The 17,931-nt window shown below is 33.8% G+C and overlaps 1 protein-coding gene across 3 annotated transcripts; it reads right to left on the bottom strand.

Annotated features, from left to right (window-relative positions):
• Positions 1-10,371: 10,371 nt before the first annotated feature.
• Positions 10,372-16,644, bottom strand: LOC139861359 (E3 ubiquitin ligase BIG BROTHER-related-like). Of its 3 annotated transcripts, XM_071849734.1 has the most exons (9): positions 16,563-16,644; positions 13,766-13,791; positions 12,920-13,116; positions 12,528-12,824; positions 12,363-12,425; positions 12,160-12,281; positions 11,960-12,068; positions 11,810-11,879; positions 10,372-10,600 (listed from the first exon to the last, which is right to left on the bottom strand). In XM_071849734.1, the coding sequence occupies exons 3-8, from the start codon at positions 13,055-13,057 to the stop codon at positions 11,847-11,849; spliced, it is 762 nt and encodes a 253-aa protein (XP_071705835.1). In that variant the 5' UTR covers positions 13,058-13,116; positions 13,766-13,791; positions 16,563-16,644; the 3' UTR covers positions 10,372-10,600; positions 11,810-11,846. The 3 variants fall into 3 exon arrangements, with proteins under 3 accessions (XP_071705835.1, XP_071705836.1, XP_071705834.1); XM_071849735.1 differs by lacking the exons at positions 13,766-13,791; positions 16,563-16,644 and adding an exon at positions 16,531-16,554; XM_071849733.1 differs by lacking the exon at positions 16,563-16,644 and having other exon boundaries at positions 13,766-14,112.
• Positions 16,645-17,931: the final 1,287 nt, after the last annotated feature.

Genomic DNA, 17,931 nt, shown 5'->3' with positions numbered 1-17,931 from the left:
GCTACCCGAATTTGGCTATTAAGGTTGGTGTGAATGGTGATGTTTAAAGCTCGGACACGGAGAGGCACCACTCTTTCTTTTCGACTTAAGGCATCGGCTACTACATTTGCCTTCCCGGGATGGTAACGAAGCTCGCAATCGTAATCGTTCAAAGTTTCAATCCACCGTCGTTGTCTCATGTTTAGTTGCTTTTGATCGAAAATGTGTTGGAGACTTTTGTGGTCGGTAAAGATAGTACTCTTGGTTCCATAAAGATAGTGTCTCCACATTTTAAGTGCAAAGACAACGGCTCCGAGTTCGAGATCATGTGTCGTATAGTTTCGTTCATGAATTTTAAGTTGTCGAGAAGCATAAGCAATGACTTTCGTTCGTTGCATCAATACACACCCAAAACCATGTTTTGAGGCGTCGCAATATACAACAAAGTCATCATTGCCTTCGGGAAGTGACAAGATAGGAGCGGTGGTTAGCTTCGTTTTCAAGATTTGGAATGCGGATTCATGTTCGGTCGCCCAAATGAATTTCTTTCCCTTGTGAGTCAAGGCGGTTAGAGGACGTGCAACCAAAGAGAAATTTTCGATGAATCTACGATAGTACCCGGCGAGACCCAAAAATTGACGAATGTGAGTAGGAGTAGTAGGAGTCTCCCATTTGCTAATGGCTTCGATTTTCGATGGATCGACTTTAATACCTTGGTCACTTACAACATGACCAAGAAATTGAACTTCCTTTAACCAAAATTCACACTTGGAGAATTTGGCATAGAGTTGTTCTTGTCTTAAAAGTTCAAGCACAAGTCGGAGATGTTGTTCGTGCTCTTCTTCATTTTTAGAATAGATCAATATGTCATCGATGAACACAATAACGAATTTATCGAGATACGGTTTGCACACGCGGTTCATAAGATCCATGAACACCGCCGGTGCGTTAGTGAGACCAAATGGCATGACAAGGAATTCATAACTACCATAACGAGTTCGGAAAGCGGTTTTGGAGACATCTTCCCCCTTAACCCTCAATTGATGATAACCCGAGCGGAGATCGATTTTCGAATATACACAAGACCCTTGTAGTTGATCAAAGAGGTCATCGATGCGAGGAAGAGGATATCGGTTCTTAACCGTCAATTTATTTAGTTCGCGATAATCAATGCACATTCGTAGGGATCCGTCTTTCTTTTTAACAAACAAAATCGGAGCGCCCCAAGGTGAATGGCTAGGTTGGATAAAACCACGATCAAGTAGTTCTTGGATTTGACTTTGCAATTCTTGCATTTCAGATGGAGCGAGTCTATATGGTGCACGCGCTACGGGTGCGGCTCCCGGAATAAGATCGATTTGGAATTCAACCGGTCGATGAGGCGGAAGACCCGGCAATTCATCGGGAAATACATCGGAATAGTCACTAACAATTGGCACATCATCGATGTGCTTCTCATCGGACTCGACTTTCTTAACGTGGGCAAGGATCGCAAAACAACCCTTACGAAGTAGTTTTCTAACTTTAAGGCACGAAACGAGGTTGAGTCTGGTGCAACTCTTATCGCCATAAACAATCAAAGGTTCACCATTCTCGATAGGAATTCGGATTGCGTTAAGATCGCAAAGAATGTGAGATTTCGTTTTGACTAACCAATTCATACCGATTATTACATCAAAGCTTCCTAGTTCCATGGGTATCAAGTCAATTTCAAATTCCTTACCCAAAATGTTTAACGTACACCCCCGGTAATATGTGTCGGCACTTAATAGTTTTCCGTTAGCTACTTCAATGGTATAAGTGGTATCTAATGGAAGAGGTGGAGTGCTAAAAGAATGAGTCAAAGTCTTGGATACAAAGCATTTATCGGCACCCGAATCGAATAAGCAAGAGACATAAGAATTGTTGAGAAGAAACGTACCCGTGACTAGTTCAGTGTCATCCCGGGCTTCCTCGGTGTTGATGTTGAAAGCTCGGCCGCGCGTATTGGTGTTATCTTTCCTTTTCGGGCATGCATTTCTATAATGACCCGTTTGGCCACATTCGTAACAAGTGCCCGTCTTTGGTGCATTGGGCCACTTTCGAGCGACGGGAGTGGCACTTTTACAATCGTTGGCCTTATGACCAACTCCTTGGCACCGGTGGCAAATTATCTTACTACATTCGCCAAAGTGATGTTTGTTGCATTTGTTGCAAAGAGGTAGGTTCCCGGCATAACCTTTCTTGCCGTCGGAGGTGTAAGGCTTCTTAGCAAAGTTGTTGTTGCTTGATTGGGAGGGTTCCCACTTTCTTTTGTTGCCGCTCGATTTATCCTCGGCTTTAGGTGCCAGAACTACGATTTCGTCAACCGTTTCGATTAGTTGGCGAGCCATGTTCATAGCGGCTTGATGAGTAGTGGGTTTGGATGACATCACCCCTTGTTTGATGCTTTTTGGAAGACCGAGCATGTAGAGCTCAATCCTTTGAGATTCGGGGTTAACAAGATTAGGACACATCAAGGATAGTTCGGCGAAGCGTTGATTATAAGCTTTAAGGTCGTTTCCGACCGCTTTCAAAGCTCTTAGTTCTTCCTCAAGCTTTCGGGTTTCTTCGCGCGGAAAATATTCAACAATCATCTTTTCCTTTAGGTCGGCCCAAGAGAGGGCATGAGCTTCATCGGTACCCACCGATTGAACATAGGTGTTCCACCATGTTAGAGCAATTCCGGAGAAAGTGTGAGTGGAGTATTTGACCTTGTCTTGGTCCCGACAACCGCTTATGCTAAAGACGGCTTCCGTTTGCTCAAACCATCGGGTGAGCACGACCGGTCCCCCGGTTCCATCAAAAGTGTGAGGTTTGCACCCCATGAAAGCTTTATAGGAGCATCCCTCGTTTGAGTTTCCGGCTCCATTGTTGTTGTTGTTGTTGTGGTTGTTATTATTATTGTTGTTGGATGAGTGACCGGCCATGGCCGCATCTACGGCGGTAGCTATCATCCGTTCGAGAGCTTGTTCGGGAGTTTCATTGCGGCGTACACGACGAGGAGCCATTGTTCCTTCAAGACACAAGAATATCATTGATTAGTATTCTCAATAATACTAACCGTGATATAGAATAAAGATAAAGAGAAGTTTTTTTTTTTTTTTTTTTTTTTTTTTTTTTTTTTTTTTTCTTTTCGACTCGCCTTAAATTCTTTATGTCGTAATGTCGGAACGTTCATACGAGTCACCGTAATATAATCCCGGAAATTATATTACCCTAATTCATATGTGCATTCGACATCATTTCATATAGTCAAGGTGGCGTGTCAATCAAATTAAACAACGTGAGATTAAGATGAACTAAGAGTAGATATGAGTAGAAACGTTCGAGTATAAATGCACAAGTAGTCAAGTAATTCCTACTTCAAGTCTATATGCCGGTTGTAGTCTAGACTCACCAATGTACCCTATGACTCGGGGTTGACACTAATGAACTCTAAATCCCTACAACCAACGCTCTGATACCATCTGTAGCGACCCGACCAAATCGTCATTGACGGCGCCGTCTACTTAGGTCCCGTTACGTGGTCATAAGTCTTTAAAACAACGTTTGACCAAAAGATATGTCGCCTTCATTTCAAAATAAAGATTGTTCCCAAAGTTTACAAGAATTGTTCAACCAATAGTTAAGTTACAACGTTATAATACGAATGAAATCTAGGCGACACGGTTTAAAGTAAGGTCAAAAGACGCTCCATGAAATGCACATATACTCGACATCCAATGCAAGTATCAAATAATGAGCGGAAGCATGTATCATGTATCGTTCAAGGACCTGAGAAAAACATAGAAATCTGTCAACGAAAACGTTGGTGAAATCATAGGTTTAAGTAAGTAAGTACAAGTGAACCACAAGATTTGCATCAATGAAATAATAGTAATACATTCCAAAAGTTTGTTTCACGAGCACCCAATTATCAATGCTTAACGTTTCCTTCCATTGAACCCCATCACTTAGTGCTAGAACATACACTGTTTCTCGAAAATATATTTCATTCGTAAACGGTAGCGAACCGTTTGAATGAGGGTTTGTCAAACCCATATGGATCCATACAACATAAGTTCTCGCTTACACCCGGCAAGTGTAACTAATGATAATCGAATTGAGGATTTTGTTCTAAACTCGTATGTAGAATGTTTGTTTTCCTGTACTTGTGTTCACTTAGTTCAAAAGAATCGTTTATGTTTTCTCATCCCAAATATAAGTTCAAAAAGAGTAAAAGTGGGACTATGATCTCACCTTGAGTGCACGAGTAGTAAAGTACTTCAACAAGTAAACGTGTGCAAAGAACAATGCTAGTCTTGACCTAAACAATAGGTTGTATCAATAACGGTAAACACGATAGGTCAAAGATGTTCAATTAGTCCTATGGCTCGTTACGACTCGATTATTTAGCATGTGAAATCAAATTGCCAAGTTTCATGCAAGATACAAGTATATAAATAAGTTAGGAAGGTTGCATAATCATTTGGTTAAGTTTGACAAAAAGTCAAACTTTGGTCGGTCAAAGTCAACGAAAGTCAACACGTTCGGGTCGGGTTCCGAACTATTTTTCTAATCTTAGAAATCATATATGAGCATGTTGGCCAAGTTACATGTTAATCGGAGGTGCGTAGCATGCCAAACATTATTCGAAAATTGACCAAATTGGACAGACCCAATCGGCGCGCCGCGCGGGGGGTATGGCGCGCCGCGCCACCCTGCTGCTTCAGCTATTTTTCTGCTTTTTAAATGTGCACGAACCAAAACCAATTCTAACACAATTCTTGACCCGCAAACGCTTATAACGCCTATCATACATCGTTGGAAAGGTATTTTGACAAGGAATGCAACTAAACACATATCATCAATCAAGCTTGCACTTATGACAAACAAAAATCGCATTTAATGTTCCATAATCAATGCATTCAAGTCAATATTGAAATTTAATGATTCGGTAACCAAATTACATGAACGATATGCCGTTTCGTAGGTAATTAAGCATACAACACAACCTAACACTTACAATTTACATTCATGTCATTTAATGCATCAAAGATTCATTCTTAGTTCATGAAACCCCAACCAAAAATCACCAAATTTCATAATCAAGTTTAAGGGGTTTCCTTGGTCAATCTTTACATCATAATGAAGCTAGTAACACTAGGAACATGATTAAAACATGAAGTCTTAGCATCTAACAACATATGAACACTTAAAATTCAAGATTAAACATGTTAACTTTCCATATGAACTAGTTACTTCAAAATATCGAAATCAAGCATACAAATCACATAAACAAACTAAACTTGAGCCATAGACACTAATTAACAAACTTATAACTTAAAAATCTCAAGAACACAAAGATTAGTGATTTTAGAAAGTTACCCAAATTTGATGAGGTTGGTATGGAATCGAAGGGGAGATCACGAGGAGTTCAAATATGTAAACGGTTTGGAATGAATCCTTCTTGAATGATTTTAGATGATGATTTGCTTTTTGGAGAATTTGAGAAAAATGGAGAAGTATGAAAAGAAAAGAAGAAAGAAAATGAAAATGGGGAGGATAAGGGGGTTGACTAGTCAAAAGCTAGTCACCTCTTTGGCTTTGTGGCGGAACTAGTCCCTCGAGTTCGGTTGCGGGTGCGTTAAATTACCTAGACATGATAATTTAAAACGCGTATTAACGGGAGATGTTAAAAAAACATATAACGGAGTTTAAAATAGTTAAACGGAAAAGTAAACGGAAAAAGGCGGGATGTTACATAAATAGAATCATAGCATCAGCTAAACTCTTACAATTTTCCATCCAATGAACTATTTTATCATAAATCATGAATTAGCATCAAAGTGCAAGACACCCCCACATTTTGTGTACATTTTATAAAGGTTACTGCTTATCCTTTCAAAGCTTCCCCCACATGTCTTGCAGTTTGATGTAAATTTCAACTATAATCATATAATTCAACTATGATTCTAATCAATGATGCGGTACATTCCCCCACATGAGATTTACATCATATGCATTCCAGATTTGAACACATTTTACGTAATTCTTAGTCATATTCAGTGTTGTAAATCTCCCGAGATCTCCCCCGAGATCTCGTTTTTATAAGGCAACCGAGACGAGATGTTCATCTCCCGAGATTTCTCGGTCAACGGGTTCAAACTTAGTCAAAGCCACAATTTCTCGGATTTTCTTGCTAATTTGTAAGATTTTCTTGTAAAATTCGTAATTTCTAAGATTTTCTCGCTCATTTCTCGGATATTTTTATAAAATATTGTAAAAACATATATATATATATATATATATATATATATATATATATATATATATATATATATATATATATATATATATATATATATATATATATATATATATATATATATATATATATGTTTTTATGTATATTTTTATTGAAAAAACTATAAAGACAACGTAAGTCAACGTCCGAGATCTCCCCGAGATTATTCCGAGATGCCGAGATCTCCTTAAAAAAGTCCAAACGAGATCTCCCTGAGATCCGAATTCTCCAACCTTGGTCATATTCTAGGTTATACTAGGGACCTCGAATTTTTGAAAACTTAACAAAGTTTTCGCACTCAATTGAAAACCTCTGATTGAATTCCATATAAAATGGAAATAATCCACATCATTGTTGTTACTAATTTGGTTTTACAATATGCCAAATCCTTCTATACTGAATGAAATACTGATTTTGTCTTAATATAAATTCCACACAATGGGATATTCGTTGTTAATTGATCCCTGCAGGTGATCATCATTAACAAGTCTAAGTCTAGCATGCTATAGACTTCAAAACCAAAATATGAGAATATGAGATGCATCATTTGAATTCTTCATATCTTTTCTCACAAGGAATCTCAAAACATGTTCCTTGTATCATGACAAAATCCACTTGAGACAAAGACATCATCCTGAGTGTCTTATAAACAATGTCTCTTATCAATCATTCAGTCTCACTTCATTCATATGAATAATGATATTCCAAATATGAAGGAAGTTCCTTTAATTCTCCATCAAGAGAATTTCTCTTAGACATCTTCAGAGTCCTTATCATATAATTCAATTTATCATCACAAAATAAACTGAATTAATTTCAACATCATAATCTTATGATGTTCACTCATAAATGGTACATATAATTATTTATTATAATATTGACCCATTAGTGCCAAGTCACTTATAATGTATTTCGATACTTAATCGGACCCTCAAGGTAGAAATTTCTACCAACAGAGATATTAATCTCGTTAGGCTCTACATTATAGTGTCGTACTTTTAATTCATACATAGAATTTTCTCATATTACGACATATCCTCAAGCCATGTCATTCACATTAACGTGCGTCTTGGAATCACACATTTGAATAACATCCTGCTAAATGTATTAAAATATGATCCAAGTCATATAATGACATAACTAACTTCTCTCTTTCAATTATTGTCATGACATAATTTAAAAAACAATACATTTCAAATCATTCTTTTTACTCCGTTAAAATACAATGATATAGAGGGGAACACAATTTCATTGTTTAAATCTCTTTTACGAAACGTACTAGGTTTATATTTATATGTTAACAAGTATATATCTGATCTATAAATCAAAAGACTAACTCATTTCAAGTTTGATACTCAATTAAAATTTTAACGGATACAAAATTATCTTCATGACAATCTATAAAGAGAAACCTCAAAGATTGCAAAATGTCGTAACACTTTCATAAGATATACCAATTGCATCTGCAACATGAAATGACCCAACGTCATTTCTCATTCATAATATATATAAACTATTTCACATAGTTTTCACAACAACCTCTCAAGTTGGAGATCCCGGCATCCACGGTCTAAACTATCAACAATAAGTTATATAGTTATTCCGTTAAATAGTTAACAAACTATATCATCATTAAGTAGTTGGTTGATATATTTCTTGTTAACTATTTTTAAAGTAGGTACAAAATCTTACATTTTGAATACAATTATATTCCAAAATTACAAAGATACTAAACCTTATAATTTGAACAAAATTATTCAAAAAGTTTACATAACATCAATTTGTAAAAATATCACAGTTTTATCCTTTATAAGGGAAAGAAACACTTTGTGTAGAAACATAATCCACACATCTTTATATCATTATTCAATGATCTACAATATTATCTCAAAAAATGTTAAAGATAAACAATCGTTCCACTCTTATAACATATTGTTAAAATAATCACCAAAAAAAAACTCCACACCAATAATTGTCTTAATTTAACACAATATTATATATTATATGCACATAATATTCGAATATTAAAACAATTTGCTTATATCATGTTCCATAGATACTGATAATGTTTTAAAAGGCTATCAATAATCGCATGTGTAACGGTGAAATTTTTTTTTTTTCTTTTCGCCAAGTGTAACAAATGTGGAACAATATACAAATATATTTCCTTTATCATGCACATTTTGCAAACATTACATATATAAGGGTCTAGTTCAAAGATTAATCTCATTTTCCTTTTTTTCCCATTTAATCACATATAGTAACCATTAGCAATTATATACTCCGTATGTCATTAGCTATTATGACAATAGCACACAATCAACACAAATATATGGTCAAAGATTCGTATTCTACAAAAATCATATATGATTTTCGAAAGCATGTAGTTTGATACATGTCCTAAAGCAGTTAAATTCATAAAATATTTATTACCTACTTTTCGGTTTCACTAAATTGGTGCATAATTGACTTTCCTTAAGTAATCAATTACACCGCCAAAAGGAAATAAATTAAGCAAATATGTAATATATTTTCCTTCTTAAAATTTATCGATACTCATCCAAAGTATACAGAACATAGTCAACATATTGTCATGAGTGGCCAACAAAACAACTTAACATAGTCATAAACATAAACAAATTTGGTATAAAATTAAGATTTAATCAATTAAATATCAATATATTACTCCGTATGATTTAATTACTCCATGAAACTATTTAAAACAGTTGTCCAAATAGATTAACAAATCCATATTAACCCATTTTATGACCCAAAAGCCATTCATCACCGAAATAGGTATTATAAGCCCAATTAACTATCTCACAAAACTTATAGTGTATGCTCAAACAGTTTGCAACTCTATTTAATATTGCCTCTTAACACTTAATATTGGAGTGAGCACAACGAATGACACAATAATAACTTAATAATAACAAGATCTGATAAAAGACATGGATATTAATGAAAGAATATATTCTGTTATAGAAGAAAACCGTAAACTCGATCTTTTTCGAATTGTTTCCGCTTGTAATACATATTTTGACGTAAATATATTTAAATGATTTCTACCCATATAAACAAGTTGATCCAACATATGGCAACAAACTTTTAAAAATATGTATTTGAGCAGAATCCATACACATGTTTTCTCAAGGATTAAAAAATTAAATTTTCTTAAAACACTAGGAATTATTTTGACACTCGGTGTGATAGTACTAGTTTTATACGAAAAACTAGTTTTATACGACTTGGTATCCTCAAGAAATTTATCAAAATCCCTATGAAATTTATCTGGGTACAATATTCTTGAATTAATGTTAATCCTTTTAAATTAAGTAAACGAATATTGCTCATTTTTTTCACAACAATCCATTGGCCTTTTTGGATAACAGGATTAATAGCATTGATTTGTAACCAAAAATAAGGCACCATCCCTACTTTATAAACGAGAACACATATTCACAATTAACATTTTTGTTTTTCTTTGAACAAGATCAACAATTAATCATTTTTCACTCTTGATTATTTTTCTCTTCTGTCTGAAAAATCAATATGGATCCTCCATACGCAGATATAGTACTTAAATCCTTCGACTTGTTTATGTTTTATCGTATAAATTATATCATATACCTATTAAATACGGAGTATTTGTTTTTTTTAACTAATTTTATTTTGGTTTTGAAGGAATGTTGTCTCAAGATGCACTCTAAATGTAAGGCATGTATCTGGAAGACAATGACTGTCTTACGATCCATTGTAGGTAAGGTTCTGTTTTGTTAGTATGTTTCTCTTTGAATGTTCATCTAATTTGTTGCACTTTCAACTAGATAATAATGGTGATTCAGTTTGTGTTTACTTGATAACATATCAATTTTGTTAATTATTAATATTAACGAGATGAGGGCAAATGGGAAGAGAAATTAATGGGTTAACTGTTTGTCTAATGCTTACAAGTTAACACATCCTAAATTAGTTATTGACTTGGCTGGTTGGCGCAGATCACCATGACCAGTTTTTTTTTTTTTTTTTTTTTGTATATAAATAATCATTTTCACGAACCTGTGAAAAGATGAGGAGTACAAGAAAAACGAAGCAACACTTACAAAGCTTACTGTCTTCTTGGATCATTATACATAAACAAAATGCAACAAACAGAAATAGCTATAAAAATAAGGACATCGGTAGCTTGAATCTTCACTGTATATCGGCTTGATCAAATCAGCATCCTTGGATCATTTGTCCAAATATAACTTTGAAAACTCTCACAAATCTTCCCATTAACCATCCATTGGAAAACTTCAAGTTTAATCCGCCCTAAAATAACCGACCAACATGTATACGATCCATTAAAGGTCATATCATTTCTTGCAAATAGTGTAAGGCCAACATGACCAGTTTATTAGGTAATATTTGAATTTTACTAATTAGTGTAAGGTCATTGAATGAGGATTCTGTTATTGTAATCAATAATGTTGAAGAGTATTACTATAGACATCTTGGTTTATTACTTCCTTCAAGAATCAGTTATTACAAATTCTTTTTAGGTATTATTTAAATTTACTAAATAATGTAAGTTTTTGTTGTTGTGGGATACTTGATGACCAAGTCTAACATTGGTTATGTGTCTTCATCAACCGGCTTGTAGGTGTTTACTCGGTTAGTTGGGTAGCTGAAGAAAACTATTTCAAAGTATCAGCACAAGTTGATCCAAGCATACTATTGAAAGCAGTGATGGATACAGGTACGCATGCAGAGGTCGTTAGTGTTAAAATGAATCATCCGTTACTAACAAGATACAGGAACTACTACAACTACGGTTCAACATCACGTACTTATCCAACCTCCTATAGAGATGGTTACAGGTCATCAATGCCTTATACTCCTTATTATGAAACCAACGATCGTTATTACCCTAATGGTGTGCCACCTCAGATTGGATACACGTCTTCTAATTACAATACAACCTATGACTATCAAACTCCTATGCCACGTGCAACCCATGTGCCATCATATCCGTATCAAGAGTATCATGACCCGTATTATAATTATGAAGGAATGAACGCGTGCACTATCATGTGATGCCTATTTTCATGTCATTCAACTCTTAACTTATTTGGCCGTTTTTTAAAGGCAAATGCCCCAAAGTTGTAGCCTATGGGGATTAAACTTGGCTACGCCTTGCATTTGGGGTGTTATTATTTGACTTTTTGTTTAAGGTTTTGACAAAAGATTTTAATGAAAGTTTTGTTAAGTAGTTTAATCTTTACAATGTTGATGCTATACATGTTTTTGAGTTACTTCTAGTCATGTATGTGGGGTTGTTTTGTTGATATCAATCAAATTTACACTTTTCTAACCATTTGAGCATGAGACTTTGTATAGTTCTTAAAACAAGTACTCCAACTTTTAATGTATCCTCAACACATTACGTATAATTTAAGTTTGTACATTGGTATCTATTTATTTACACAATAAAGAGAGTGAAATCAAGAAACATCACACTAAAAGCAAAGCAGATATTACCAGTTTGTTTTTTTTTTTTTTTCCTGAATCATTATTATTATGCGACCTCCTTTTGACAAATAGGGCAGTTCTGAAAATAGACATAAATTAGCATTAGTTAGTTAGTTAGATAGTTAGTTGCCGTACGTTTTGTAAATATACGTAGGTTACCTTTTTGAGCTTCAACCATTTGATGATGCATTTACTATGATACTGATGAAAACAAGGCAGTGTGATCATATGTTTCCCGAATTTGTAATTTTCTTGACATATCACGCAGCTAAAGTAACCACATACATCAGAATTAGCAATTTCTTACTACAATTTACATAACCAAAAAATAATAATAATTCTAATCTAAAGCTACTTACTTATCTTCATTGTTCATGGAGAACATTCCTGATGTGTAAATAGAGATTGGTAACTGAGAAATGCGAGCTGCAGATAGTCCGATGTTTTCGACACCGACAGTTTCAGTTAGGCTTACTAATTCCTACACAACAAAAAAATCAATTTCAAAAATTTTAACAACAGAATGAAAATCTACAGCGTGAATTAGTATATGTATATGTACCTCATATCTCATATTATCAGGATCAACGTCATCTTGGCTCGACACTGTACTAGTTTCTTGTTCCTGACCATCAATCAATGATAGGTTTTAATAAAATGCTACTTATAAAATATGGTGTGACCTAAGGCTTTAACAAAAAATATATATATGAAAAAATGTGAATACTGTAGGAGTTGCTCTAAGATTTTCGGTGTTAAATTCGGCTATGAAAAACTCGTCAAATTCCTCTCCCATTTCTTGCAAAGATCTAGCAAAAGCTTCATCTGTAGCTTCATGTGAACTATCACTTTCACGTCTCGAGGTTTCACTGTCATCGTCTGAAGAACAACTCGAGTCACTGATATGATGATGATGATGATCATCATCATCATCATGATTATCGTTATCACCATCATCATCAGAGACCACGACCGTGTTCCTGGTCACTTCATAATTGTCTTGATATGACTGATAGACGGTCGCCTGTTGCATCCAATTTCATAAAATTAAAACTTTTTAACCATATGTATATGATTAAAAATAAAAGATTGTAATGTAATCATAAAGTTAAGGTTTACCTGTTGCAAGATGACCTCTTCATAAGTAAGACCTTCGTCTTCTTCTTCTTCAGGCAAAAACTCTCTCAAATCATCGGGAATATCAGCTGGCAAACTGACGTTTAAATAATGTTCATGTATGTTTATGTCTGTACTCATAATGGCTAAAGGGAACTTTTATGAGTTTACAGCAAATGAACACATTTTAGTAGCAGCCCCTACATAATAAAACGTGTCGGATAAACACAACAACAACAACAACAACGTCAAGAGCCCGAAAACAAAGACGTCAAAAAAAATAAACAAGAAATCATGTCATCCTTTACAATATAAGAATTTTACTTTAAGTTCCAAAGATGTTAATCTGTTACGTATTACTTTCTTAATCAAATTTTTCTAATTAATTATGAAGCAAATATTTTCCCTAATAGCCTAATTTATTGACCTGAAGGAATTCAGGTAACACATAGGAGTATAAATAAAAAAAAACTCTCTATTGAAATAAAAATGATAATATATCACGAGTCATGACCATTGTATAACTTTAACCAACAAATTATCTAATTATTATCATTTTGAAAATTGAAAGTGCACATCCAAACACTAACCAGTTTAGGTTAAACCAATTGACTAATTAAGTTTTCTCCTTACACAAAACTTTAACAATTCATAATGATAACAGATCCCTGAAGCAAATGCATCAAGAGGCCGAACCATGGATTTAATTCAAAGCTGGGATTTCAAAAATTTTATCAACAGTTACAAAAGCATCAATTATTGGGTTGTTGATTGTGAAGGTCATGTTACAGACTGTTAAAAGGAATTATAAAAGGATAATGAAAACAGAAGTATGAAGAAAGAGATTACCTTTAACTGAGTTGATGATGATGATGATGATGATGATGGTGGTGTGTGAAATTTGATGGGTGAAGATGAATAATAATAAAACAGGGAAAAGGACACTAAAATTGGGAGTTGGAAAGGGGAAAGTGTTTGGAAGATGGTGTAAAGACTAAAAAGGGCCATTGTCGACTCACTATTTGGGAACCTTCTTTCAGGCCCTGGGTCCACCCTTTTAAACGTTTCTGTTCGGTTTTGAAGTGTATGTTATATGTTATATTTTTATTTTATTTTATTTTTCAAAATCACACATCATCCGTAGTAACATATTATTTTTATGAACATATTTATATTTATTTATATTTATATTTATATTTATATTTATATTTATATTTATCTATATCTATACAATCTTATAAAATGTTAAAAACATTAAGCTAATTACCCTTTAATTTTGATAATGATAATGTCATAATTATATATTAATTTAATTAAAAAAATAATATGAAATCTTTTATAAAATGAAATATTAATCTCTTTTAAATTGTAATTTTTATATTATTAATATTCAAATATGGATTCTTTTTACGAAATTAATTACGTTACATATGTATGCGAAAATACATGTCTCTATATATTTGTAAAAACAACGACAAATTTCTTAGTCAAACGGGTCATTAAAATAAATGACTTTAGCATGTACATTCACTTAATATCTAAAACATGTCATTAAGTTGTTTCGTTTAAACAAACCCGTAATTTCACGGGTCATTTCACTAGTATATCTAAAATGTCCATCTCGGTTCAAACCCACGATCTTTTAATTTTTATTTTCGAACCACATTTTGGAATCACTCAGTAAAACTAAATAACTCACACGACTATCGTCTACAATTGCATAACTCGCCCTCAAACGTTGTTCTGAAAGAAATCCGGACCAATCCGAAGACATGATCGGTAAACCCCCCCCCCCCCCCCCCCCCCACCCCAACAATTCCGCTGCCCTGCAACGTAATGTGTGAAAGGCGACTTGGGTGAAATTAAAGATCAGAGGATATCCTTGTGTGCAATGTCGCCACCCTAAGAAATCGATTTCGGGTTTAGTCCCTAAATCCTAAACTCTAAACTCCAAATCATTACTAATGTAGCAATAACTCAGTGGTATCCGGTACCTTTGAAGCTGAGACACACCATGTGAAAGCTTGGACCTATAACAGGCGCATGTTTAATCTTCACTCGCGGCAAGAATTTACAACTCTTGTGACAGTGGAATGATGATTGCTCTGTCACATGTGTGGGGACTCGGTGGAGGTAATTTTTTGACGTCCGACTCTTTTGGGGTGGGTTTGGTGGAGTTTCCAAAAAACATACACGGTCGGGGTGTCCATGCGAAATATACACCTTTTGGACATAAACTCCAAACCATTCGTGTTAAAAAAAACTCAATCTATACCTAAAATCTAGACTCTAAACCATAATTTTTAAACCCTAAAGAGTATTTTTCACTAGTCATTATTCATTTTTTTCATTAATTTTGGTTATCATACAAGAATGTTATTTTTCAAGCGTTTTCTGGTCAAAGTAATAGCATTTATCACAAAGTGTCTTTCTAAGATGTTTATATTTTCACCAAATTTTAATGTTTGTGAATAAAAAATTCAAAGAAAAAACAATTACTTCCATATTTTCCTCCAAAAATCTATTTCCTAATTGATTATATATATATATATATATATATATATATATATATATATATATATATATATATATATATATATATATATATATATATATATATATATATATATATATATATGGGCATGATCAATGGGGAAATAACAAATCGGGGGAAGCAAATTTTTTTTCTTTTTCGTTTTATGAAAAATTTTGTCCACGAACATTACGAAAGGACCCGTTCATATACATTATAAACGATTCACAATAGTTGATTACATCGCGAGGTATTTGACCTCTATATGATACATTTACAAACATTGCATTCGTTTTTAAAAGATAAACTTTCTTTACATCTAAAGTTGACGGCATGCATACCATTTCATAATACATCCAACTATAATTGACTTAATAATAATCTTGATGACCTCAATGACTCGAATGCAACGTCTTTCGAAATATGCCATGAATGACTCCAAGTAATATCTTTAAAATGATCTAATGCACCGTGGAAGATTTCTTTACTTTCTTAATCAAATTTTTCTAATTAATTATGAAGCAAATATTTGATTATTTTCCCTAATAGCCTAATTTATTGACCCGAAGGAATTCAGGTAACACATAGGAGTATAAATAAAAAAAACTCTCTATTGAAATAAAAATGATAATATATCATGAGTCATGACCATTGTATAACTTTAACCAACAAATTATCTAATTATTATCATTTTGAAAATTGAAAGTGCACATCCAAACACTAACCAGTTTAGATACATAGAGTCTGTGTGGTTTGGTTGCCATTTCAGGGGAGTAGCCAACACACATAGTGAATTTTTAGGTTAAAAAACACAAAATTGAGTTAACTTTATTAAACCAATTGACTTTTTAAGTTTTCTCCTTCCACAAAACTTTAACAATTCATAATGATAACAGATCCCTGAAGCAAATACATCAAGAGGCCGAACCATGGATTTAATTCAAAGCTGGGATTTCAAAAATTTTATCCACAGTTACAAAAGCATCAATTATTGGGTTGTTGATTGTGAAGGTCATGATACAGACTGTTAAAGAATTTTAAAAAAGGATAATGAAAACAGAAGTATGAAGAAAGATATTACCTTTAACTGAGTTGATGATGATGATGATGATGGTGTGTGAAATTTGATGGGTGAAGATGAATAATAATAAAACAGGGAAAAGGACACTAAAATTGGGAGTTGGAAAGGGGAAAGTGTTTGGAAGATGGTGTAAAGACTAAAAAGGGCCATTGTTGACTCGCTATTTGGGAACCTTCTTTCTGGCCCTGGGTCCACCCTTTTAAACGTTTCTGTTCGGTTTTGAAGTGTATGTTATATTTTTATTTTGAAAAATGCTAATTACAACTTTTATGATTGTTATTAAAAAAATTTCAATTCAAAAAATAGTTCTACATTTATAAGTTAAAAGGTAGTTTTTTTCATAAAAATAAGTAGTTATTAGAATGTACAATTAAAATATGCATACACAAATTTGTTAATGACAACCCTTAATGTTATCATTAGCATTTCCCTTTTAATTTATTTTATTTTTCAAAATCACACATCATACGTAGTAGTAACATATTATTTTTATGAACATATTTATTTTTATATTTATATAGATATAAAATGCCCATCTCAGTTCAAACCCACGTTCTTTTTTTTTTTTTCTTTTTCGAACCACATTTTGGAATCACTCAGTAAAACTAGATCACTCACACGATCATCTTTAACAATTGCATAACTCGCCCCCAAATGCTAATCTGAAAGAAATTCGGACCAATTCGAAGACATGATTGGTAACCCCACGCCCCCCCTTCCGCTGCCCCGCAACGTAATGTGTGAAAAGCGACTTGGGTGAAATTCAATATCAGAGGATATCCTTGTGTGCAATGTCGCCACCATAAGAAAATCGATTTCGAGTTTAGTCTCTAAATCCTAAACTCTAAACTCCAAATCATTACCAATGTAGCAATAACTCAGTGGTAACCGGTACCTTTGAAGCTGGGACCCACCATGTGAAATCTTGGACCTAAAACAGGCGCATATTTAATCTCCACTCGCGGCAAGAATTTACAACTCTTGTGGCAATGGGATGATGATTGCTCTGTCACATGTGTGGGGACCCGGTGAAGGTAATTTTCTGGCGTCCGACTCTTTCGGGGGGTGGGTATGGTGGGTTTTTAAAGAAAATACAGGGTCGGGGTGTCCCTGCGAAATATACACCTTTTGGGCATAAACTCCAAATCATTCGTGTTAAAAAAATCCAATTATAAACCCAAAATCTAGACCCTAAACTATAATTTATAAACCCTAAAGAGTACTTTTCACTAGTCATTATTCATTTTTTTCATTAATTTTAGTTATCATACAAGAATGTTATTTTTAAGCGTTTTTTTTATCAAAGTAATAGCATTTATCACAAATTGTCTTTCTAAATTGTTCATATTTTCACCAAATTTTTATGTTTGTGAAAAAAAAAATTCAAAAAAAAAGAAAAAA

This window comes from Rutidosis leptorrhynchoides, chromosome 8, assembly GCF_046630445.1.
Source record: "Rutidosis leptorrhynchoides isolate AG116_Rl617_1_P2 chromosome 8, CSIRO_AGI_Rlap_v1, whole genome shotgun sequence".
NCBI classification, from domain to species: Eukaryota; Viridiplantae; Streptophyta; class Magnoliopsida; order Asterales; family Asteraceae; genus Rutidosis; species Rutidosis leptorrhynchoides.
The sequence above is the reverse complement of the archived record's forward strand: the minus strand, read 5'-3'. Positions and strand labels throughout refer to the sequence as shown.

Excerpts from the sequence above, each read along its gene's own strand:
- LOC139861359 (XM_071849734.1), bottom strand. The coding sequence starts at position 13,057 with ATGAGTACAGACATAAACATACATGAACATTATTTAAACGTCAGTTTG. Across the intron at positions 12,825-12,919 it reads AAGAGGTCATCTTGCAACAG|GCGACCGTCTATCAGTCATA; the intron begins GTAAACCTTAAC and ends TGGATGCAACAG. Across the intron at positions 12,069-12,159 it reads TCCATGAACAATGAAGATAA|CTGCGTGATATGTCAAGAAA; the intron begins GTAAGTAGCTTT and ends TGGTTACTTTAG.